Below are 10000 nucleotides of genomic sequence, written 5' to 3'. Positions count from 1 at the left end.
CGCAGATGGGGGACACATCATGCAAGATTTATGGGCTGAAATTGCACGTGTCGAGAAATTGGCTGACGGGGTTACCTCGCTCTGTCGGGCGCGTGGGATGCCAGTTTTGCTTTTTATTGTTTCTCTTATTGTTATTATTGTTGTTTGTGGTTGTTTGTTATTATTATTATTATTATTATTATTATTATTATTATTTTTATCAATGTTGTTGTTGTTATTGTCACTGATATTATTTTTATTTTTGTTATTATTATCATAATTATTATTATTATTATTATTGTTGTTGTTATTATTATTATTATTATCGTTATCAGTATTATTATTATTATCATATTTTATTATTGTTATTATCATCATCATCATTGTCATTATTATCATTGTTACTGTTATTACTTGCATTACCATTATTATTATCGTCATTAACATATCCATCATCGTAACAACTGCATTTTCATTATAATTACGACTAATGATTATTATCACTCGTGCTGTGGCTGTTTTTTGAGCATGAAAAAATTATTTGTTATATCGTTAATTATCTTTATTTGTTTCAATTATTGCTTTTATTGTTTCCGTTTTTTTTTACTTTTGTTTGTTTTTGTTTGTTTTTGTTTTTGATTAAAGACAATTTTAGAAAGTGGAAGATGTGGTCGGAATAAACAAAAGTTTCTCTTTTATATTCCGTATTCTCATTCATTCGTTATTTTTGTTTACTTATTTACTTGTTTATTTATTTATTTGCTTGTTTGGTTGTCGAATGCGTATATTTTATTTATATGCACTTCCTTTATAAGACATTTTTGGTAGTACATATCTTTCTTTTTCCTTTTCTTTCTTTCTTTCTTTTTCTTTCTTTCTTTCTTTCTTTCCGGTTTTTTTTTTTTTTTTTTTTTTTTAGCAGCTTCACTTTTTTTGTTGTTTATTGCTTGTTATCATTTTTATTTTTTGTTGTTAGCGAATATCATGTTGCCAATTAGTTTCATCAAGTTATATTTATCTATCTTTTTGTTTATTTATTCTGTTGTTTTACTGTTATAATCGTCTACGTTATCATCGTTCTCGATATTATTGTTATTAATATTTTCAACATCACAGTTATTATCATCATCATCATCATCATCATCATCATCATCATCATCATAACCACTACTACTTCTACTTTCAGTATTATCATCATCACCACCACCATCATCATCATCATCATCATCATCATCATCATCATCATCATCAGTCATCCATCAGTCATCATCATCATCACCATCATCATCATCATCATCATCATCACCACCACCACCACCACCACCACCATCATCATCATCATCACCATCATCATCACCATCATCATCATCACCATCATCATCATCATCATCATCATCATCATCATCACAAACAATTAACACTACACAACCCCGCCTAAGATACAAAGACTTACCTCACCGCACTAATTCCAGGTTACGTCATGGAGATCTTCGCTATCCACGACGGTCATGTTCTGCCTTATATCCTGGACCCGAATTTCGAAAAGCATCTGCCTGTCATTCCGTCGGAGGTCAGTAGGAATGGCGGCTGTAGGTGTATAGAGTGTATTGTGTATTTATATATACATAGATATATGTGGGTATTTATGTAGGTATATATATGCATTTGTGTGTGTGTGTGCGTGCGTGCGTGCGTGCGTGCGTGCTTGTGTGCGTAGGTCTGTGTGGGTTATAAACACATAAGGCACAAATGTGTTGATACCTGTATATCTATCTGTTTATCTGTCTATCTCTACCTGTTTATCTATCTTTTAGTCGATATTCATCTTTCTAACTATCAATCTGCCTTTATATATATATTTATATATACTTACACATTTATATGAATATATTTACATTTATATACATATATTTATATGCATTATATATACGCATTTATATATGAATATATATATATATATATATATATGTGTGTGTGTGTGTGTGTGTGTGTGTGTGTGTGTGTATGCGTGTGTATAGTATATATATAAATATATATATATATATATATATATATATATATACTTTCGCTATTCAGAGAACTGTACAAAGCAAACATCTTAAAATGCGCCTGAGTCCGCCGAACGTGCTCTGTGAATGACGATCATTCATACACGAGTATTGTTGTGCTCTACTCAAAGGTCACGCCATCCATCGCACAAATGTTTGTTCGCCTCTAATTAAACAGTTGTTCTCTCTGTTCGCTTGACATTCGATAACAACTGCGTAGTTGCAGTGAGGGAGTTAGTTATAGTGTTAGCACTTCTTTGATTTTTTTTTTTTTTTATAGATTGTATGTACAAGAAAAAGGAAAATCGAACTTACACGAATGTTAGGTATGTAATTATTTGATAATTTAGGTCAATTCAATATATAAGACACCAGAAACGTGTCATATGATGAGTCATATAAGACTTCCTTTGCAAATTTTTACCCCCCCCCAAAAAAAAAAAAATATAATAATAAAAATAAATAAAACACTGTCTCACCTGATCAAATTTACGAAAATAAATTAATAAAGGCAATGAATTAGAAACAAACAGTATTTTTGCCACACATTTCAAACCTAAAAATAATATAAAAGGAACTCCCAAAACACCCAGCTACGCCATTGGTAAAAATAGTGTTCCCGCAAATCAAACCAACCGACCATTTCAAACAGGAAAAAAGGGACGTTTAATCCATCAATATCTAAACCCGATGCTGCAGATGCGTCCCCGATCGATCATGTTGTATCTGTCAGTTTGACAAAGCATTACTCATGAATCAGATGAAGTATTACTCATGAATCAAATGGATCGTGAGGGCCTTATCAGACCTCAGTTGAATGAATCGACTTATAACTGATCACGCCTTGTTGCCATGTATCCTCGTTGGGTCTTTTAAACCCTGTGTTGCTTTGTCTTTCTCTCTCTGCCTCTTGTTTTCTTTCTTTCTTATTTTTCTATTGATCTCATTTTTCTTTTTATTTCTTCATTTCTTCCCTTTTTTTTCTTGTTGTTATTTCATTTTTCTTTTCCTTTTCTTTGCGTTTCTTTGTGTCTTGGTTTTATTTTTTTTGTTTTTGTTATTCAATTACTTCCCATTTATTTCTTTCTCTCTAAGAATGGTTAATTGAGGTAAAAATATAAGTGGACTTTGTGTAGAGGATAATATATCTTTAAATATTCATTGATACTGAAGATAGTTATAATAGTCATCACTCACAACTTCTTTGTCATCAACATCATTGTCATCATCATCATCATTATTTTCATCACTATTACCTATGAATTACCTATGTATTCTTAATATCCTTACATTCTCAGTACTTATCGCATTATTACTATTATTTTCATAACTCATCATTCGCATACGCCCTTGTTCTTGCTGTCAGTTTACATATCCATCCTATTCATCATTATTATCCAGTTCTATCCTTCACCTTATTTATCTTACCTTCGCCTCCTCCCCGACCCACAAACTTTTTACACTTTTTACAACCCCTCACAACTCGCCATTTACAAACCCTCACAACACCTTCATGTAACGAGCACAAAGGAAATATTAACTTTATTTGTGAGGAAAAGGAGTGGCGCTACACCCAAAACCCGTCTTTTACAACCTCCAACCCGCCATTTACAACCCGCCATCCCGTCCCCCGCCCGCTTTTCACAAGTCTTTTACAACCTCTTCAACCCAACCTTTGCAGTCCCTTCAACCTGCTTTTCACAACCCCCACCCCACCCCAACCTGCCTTTTACATTCCCCTCCAACCCGCCTTTTAGAACCCCTCACAACTCCCCCAAATCCGCTATTTAACAACCTCCAACCCGCTTTTCACAACCCCACACAACCCCATAACCCGTTTTTAACAACCTCTCTCCAACCCACCTTTCACAACCCCTCACAACTCCCCCCCGAACCCGCTTTTTCACGACCCGCGCTCTCGTATTTCCCGCCAACAGGTCGAGAGCGTCAACTTCACGTGGCAGGCTGGACGTAAACGCTACGATTATACCTTTGACCGCCTCTACTCGCAGGATGAGGATATCCTACACGCCCCTGTGGTTTCTATGGCCACTCACGGAAGGATCCCTAAGAAGCCAAAGGGTGAGGCGTCTGGGGGGGGGTGGGGGATATGGTGGTAGAGCGGTAGGATGGGGAGTGGAAGGATAGGGAGGGAGAGGAGGAGGGTGGGAAGGAGGTGGGGAATAGGAGGGAGGGTGAGAAGGAAGGGAGGAGGGTGGGAGAGGAAGGAAGGAAGGAGGAAGGGGATAGGAGGGAGAGGAAGGAAGGAAGGGAGAGGAGGAGGGTGAGAAGGAGGGAGGGGATAGGAGTGAGTGAGGGAGAGGAAGAGGGTAGGAAGAAGGGAAGGAAGGAGGAAGGAAGAATGAAGAGAGGGAAGGAGGGAAGGAAGAAAGGAAAGAGGGAGAGGAGGGAGGGAGGGAGGGAAAGGTGGGAAGAAAGGAGAGGAGGGAAGTAGAGAAAGAGAGAGAGAGAAACCAAAGGGCGAGGTGCTTAGAAATATGGGATAGGATGACAGAGCGATAAATAGGAAAGTGGAAGAATGGGAGGGAGGATGGGTGAGTGGGATGGAAGTCGAAGAGGATGGAAAGGAGGGAGGAGAGAGGAGAGATGGAGGTAAGAGGGAAAGAAAAAAAGAGTTGAGGAACTGACTTTCTTCCAGGTAGAAATATTAACATAGACGATAAGTACATTTAGTTTTTTGGTTTTCTGATTGTAACAGTTCTGCCTCATAATGTTAGCCCAATGAACATTTTGTAATGTGTTTAAAAGGTTTAAAAAATACTTTATTATTGAAATAGAACGTAAAGATTTTTTTCGGTTTCCTGGGATTGATATTTCCCTCGATGTTGGCATAGATCTTTAGGATTTTTTTTTTATTCCTTCGTTGATGTCCTAGATTTTTTCCTAGATTACTGGTTTATATCATCAAGACATTTTCGCTCCTCGATATTTAGAGCATAAAAAAAAACAATTTTCCGCAGAATCTGCTCTGATAATATACATTTTCCTTAGATCATAAACACTTATTTTTCCCCATTTTTCCTCGTTGACTGTCTTAGATCAAAAACACATTAATTTCTGCCCCTTCAACAGTCTTCACGATCAACATCCAGTGCACGGGGAATGCATCCGGAGTGGCCACCTTTGGAATCGGGCTGCTGATTCAGTCGATGAAGGGCAAACCTCTCCCTGGGACGCCGCTGAGACTCCAACTCAGGAAGGAGTGTACCCAGCATGGTGAGCCTCGTGAGTCTTTGCCCTTTTTTTGGATTATGTGGTTCAGTATTTTGCTGTTTCATTACCTTCGTGTCTTCGTTTCCTTTCGTGTCTGGTTGTTGATTATCTGTCTTGTTTTTTTTTTGTTTTTGTTTTCTCGTGTATTAGCAGCAAGTAATCTATTTTATCTTTGTATGTTTATTTGTTCTCTTTCTCGAATTAGCGTCGTTTAGATAGTCTAGTTAATATTTTCAACTGCATGTCTTATGTTAGCAACAGGTAAGCTATCTATGTATATCTCTATATTTCCGTCTATTTATTTGTCTTGTCTTTTTATTTTATATTTTAGCATTTGTTTTTACCCTGTTATCTCTTATCTGTCCATCCCGAGCGATGCCAAATTTGGTCGTTTTGGATTCGAGAACATGAAATAAGGAGTTAGATTGGTATAATGTTGATTTTCTATATCCTTACCATCTTTGATATTAATTATTGTTCCCTTGTCCATGTATTTTTGAAACAAGGGAAAATTACTAAGGTTGATATTGTTTATTTGATTTTGTTACCGTTGTTTTTGCGCTGGTCGTTCAAAACACCAATTACCCCATAGCTAAGGGGGGGGGGGGTAAAGTGGCAAGTCCCTCCGAAGAATATGTAAGTGACTTACAGTATCTCTTGCCTCTGGAACCCTTGACGTAAGATTTCTTTTGATAAACTATAATGTTTAAATACTGCTCGACAAAGTTCATGTGGTCTTAGCCCTCCAAGTCTTAGCGTAATGTTCCCTTTTATCACTCTCTTTCTCTCTCTCTCTCTCGCTCTCTCTCTCTCTCTTTCTCTCTCTCTCTCTCTCTCTCTCTCTCTCTCTCTCTCTCTCTCTCTCTCTCTCTCTCTCTCTCTCTCTCTCTCTCTCTCTCTCTCTTTCTATCTCTATACCTCTCTCTCATTCCCGGAAATGCTCATTATCCAGAAATAACATGAGATATTTTAGGTATCAATATTTCTTGCAGGAATTAATTTCATCTTCCAAGCCTCCAGTTTTCTCTTCATTTTCTCGCCTCACTGCAGGACCCGACCCAGAATGTGACCAGAAATGCGAGAACGGCGGGGTATGCGACGTGGACCAGCGCTGCCTCTGCCCAGAAGGGTACATGGGCCAGTACTGCAACACGGCCCTTTGTTACCCCCAGTGTATGAACGGGGGGACCTGCACTACACCGGGGCGTTGTTCCTGTCCCCCTGGCTTCCAAGGGCGTCACTGTGAAGGAGGTAAGGACCTGCTTTGAGGTTGGATTTTCTTGTGAAAGGGAAGGAATGTGGGCATTTTAAAAGGCTATTTACAAATTATTGTCTTGCCATATTACAGCTTATATAAGAGCTCATATAACATCTTACTTTAACTGATAGTGATAACGCGTGCAATGTCTTAAAACGTATTGTATCTTATATACGATAGCTTATCATAAGTACATACGCAGAAGAGTTTATAGCTGAGTATTGCTCATATAATAACATAATCCTTGATACATTATGCGTGTTTAAGTACTCACGATTGGAGTTGGATTCCCCTTATACTTTATACTTCGCAGGAATCTGTCGAGACAAGTGCGAGAACGGAGGCAAGTGCGTGCAGAAGGATACTTGCGAATGCCCTCGAGGTTACTATGGAAACAGATGCGAGTTTAGTAAGTTGATGACGGAGTTGAATTCGGTTTCATATGTGGTAAAAAGATGAATTCTTGTTCTTTAGAGTATGGGAGAGTCATATACCTTTTATTTAGTAGGATTTGAATTAGCGTTTTGTAAAAAAAAAAAAAAAAAAAAAAAAAAAAAAAAAAAAAAAAGATCATGTGTTTTTTATCTAATTTGCATGGTAAGTTTGTTAATCACAAGGGTTACAGCATAATGTATGACAATTTGCCATTAGTAATATTAGTAGTGGTAGTAGTATCATTACTGTTATCATTAGTAACATCATCGTCACCATCATTATCATTACTATTACTACTATTATATGTATATAATGATATTATTTTATTACTGTCATTATCATCATAATCACCATTATTACATATGTGTTATCACAGATATCATCCTCATGGTTACGATATTTAATCATCATCATCATCATTATTGTTTCCGAGCAAGCCCCACACACTCCGCTTCCCACAGGCAAATGTGTCATCCCTTGCATCAACGGAGGAAGATGCCGTGACGTGAACAAGTGCCGTTGTCCCCACGGTTTCGCTGGCGACCACTGCGAGATCGTGATGGGACAACTGGGCACCGACGCCCTGAACAACAGCCGCTGTTCCAGGAAGTGTAAATATGGAACCTGCAATGGGTCCATGTGTGAGTGCGAGCTCGGTTACTCTGGCCGCTGGTGCAGAAGGCGTGAGTAGTCCGATGGAGGTTTGGCAGTGATGGTCTGTGTGTGTGTGTGTGTGTGTGTGTGTGTGTGTGTGTGTGTGTGTGTGTGTGTGTGTGTGTGTGTGTGTGTGTGCGCGCGCGTGCGTGCGTGCGTGTGCGTGCGTGCGTGCGTGCGTGTGTGTGTGTGTGTGTGTGTGTGTGTGTGTGTGTGTGTGTGTGTGTGTGTAATGTGTGCACAAAGAGAGAGAGAGAGATAGAAAGAGAGAGAGTGTTCACACCCATACAATAAAGCTAAATCAAATCAGATAAATTGACATAACTTCTTTTCTCATTTCCTCGTTCTTTCTGATATAACACATACTTACCATTATTATCCTTAAAAATAGCTATTAAAGAATCTCTTTTCAGGATCGGGCAAGACTGTGAGACGAAGAATTTGGCTGTGAGAATAACGTAGGAGTCATGCTATAAATCCGCATGTTGGCTGTGTCCATTCACTTGTTAAAAAGTAGAGAAAATTCAAATTTCTGAAGGCTACTGTTCATGTGAAAGGATATGTCTAGACTATAGGCCTACGATGGTAGGCCTACTTGTAAATTTTTTTGGTTGTATTTTTTTTCCTTCGAATTATTTGTGAAAATAGTAACTTACATGAATATTTACAAGATTTTGAATATTTTACTATTTGTTTTTATAATTACAAATTACACACGGAAACGATTCACATGAATACGTTAAAGATTAAAAGAGCTGAAAACGGACAGTATTATGAATGTTTTGCCTTTATTTTTCGTTTTAATAAAGAAAAAAAAAGGAGCAGCAACATGCGCGGGATACATGGCTTTGAGATCTCGGTGTACATGAAAGACGAAGATTTTAATTATCCACATATAATTGCCTTCATACTTAGATAAGTAAGAATATCATAGCTGATCCTTTACATGCACATCACCCTAACGAATAGCTATACTAACATCCATGTTATATCTTTGCCATCATGTCTAACCGCTGTTTGTGCACGCTTTCTGGCCCCGTGTACGCTATATAGTCTTTTTTATATATTTGCTCTTATGTGCCATGTAATTAAGTGATACGTGTTTGTAGAAGCATTTTAGCAGTGTGACTTCGAAGTCTGTATTAGTGTTAAGGAATAGAGAATAAATATTAAAACTGGTGTGGTTGTATAACAAATAGTATAAACGAACACCGACATACCTGTGATGTAGGTTAGTGCCAAATAAAGTGATCATATACACCTTTAAAGCCTTTTTTTTTCCCCCTTTACTCTTTGGATGTTTATTAACGCTCATTTCCACGATTGATATTTGGAATGATAACTGACATGAATATTTATTGTTCTATTGATAATGAAGATCAATGGTTTCCTAAACTAGTGTCGCAGAAAGCCTATAAGTATGTAATATTACGCCGTTGGTCATGATACGAAAGGGCCACGTGCATGCAATACGCAACCATTTTCATCTATTAAAAATAACTTGTATTGTATTCATGTAACTTTATATAAACTGCACAAGATGATTTTCCCCTTCATTAACTGCGTCTCATATCATTAAATGCAGTTGGTTTCTGAGAAGTACATGAAATGCTACTGACAATGTGTTTCAGATACCCAGTTTATTGTCTCATAATTCAATGGAGATAAATCATAATTACAGTGCCTACTGTAGCTTTTTTGTGATTTTTTTCACATAGATGGCTCTACAAGTGCTCATCCATCAAGGAGAAAATCAGTAAGCCTTCATTACCTCACTTGATTCCCGTTTTCCTTGAGTTTTCGGGAAAATAAGCAATAAATCAATAAACAAAACAGTGGGCTTAACATGTATTTTTGACATTTCGGCATTAATTACTTAACATGTCCCCTTTTACAATGACTTCAACATCAAGTATTCTGTCTTTATGCCATCGTGATCAACAGTAAATGTTAATCCATTACCATTTTCTGTTCAAGCCTTAATGTGTTCATAACTTAAAGGATACAGGTTGAAGATAATTTACAACCCTTTTGTGTATATTCATGTTTACGAAATCACGGAATACTCTAAAACAAAAGAAAAACAAACTTAGTTTTATATAATTATCTACTTCACTAAGAGGCATAGTACTACATAGAGGTGAATATGATAGTGTAGGGGGCATCCAAAGTTCTGGACCTACCCTTTATGTTTGTTTTGGACGCACCATACACTAAATTTTGCATCATACTAACAAGATTTTCCTCACGGGCTTTGGTAACCGCAAATTTCATTATAGGCAATTTTTATCAATATTTAGAGAACCGTTAAGGGCTAATAGTTAAAACAAATAATCATATTGCACTATTGTAAAGTACATTGATGAAAAGGGTTAGGAATGAGTTAATAATT

At 37.2% G+C, this 10000-nt stretch overlaps 1 protein-coding gene across 5 annotated transcripts in view; it reads left to right on the top strand.

The window, feature by feature from the left end:
* Positions 1–8870, top strand: part of LOC125034119 (daf-12-interacting protein 1-like) — a 29552-nt gene extending 20682 nt beyond the window's left edge. For 3 of the 5 annotated variants that reach the window (XM_047625762.1, XM_047625761.1, XM_047625764.1), the window contains exons 5-11: positions 1452–1549; positions 3965–4109; positions 5121–5273; positions 6312–6512; positions 6833–6928; positions 7416–7637; positions 8022–8870. In XM_047625762.1, coding sequence (XP_047481718.1) covers positions 1452–1549; positions 3965–4109; positions 5121–5273; positions 6312–6512; positions 6833–6928; positions 7416–7637; positions 8022–8059 — 953 coding nt within the window. In that variant the 3' untranslated portion in view covers positions 8060–8870. The remainder of the gene's footprint in view (positions 1–1451; positions 1550–3964; positions 4110–5120; positions 5274–6311; positions 6513–6832; positions 6929–7415; positions 7638–8021) is intronic. The other 2 variants (XM_047625763.1, XM_047625765.1) reach the window with 1 other exon arrangement.
* Positions 8871–10000: the final 1130 nt, after the last annotated feature.

The sequence above is a fragment of the Penaeus chinensis genome, chromosome 17 (genome assembly GCF_019202785.1).
Source record: "Penaeus chinensis breed Huanghai No. 1 chromosome 17, ASM1920278v2, whole genome shotgun sequence".
Taxonomy (NCBI): domain Eukaryota; kingdom Metazoa; phylum Arthropoda; class Malacostraca; order Decapoda; family Penaeidae; genus Penaeus; species Penaeus chinensis.
The sequence above is the reverse complement of the archived record's forward strand: the minus strand, read 5'-3'. Positions and strand labels throughout refer to the sequence as shown.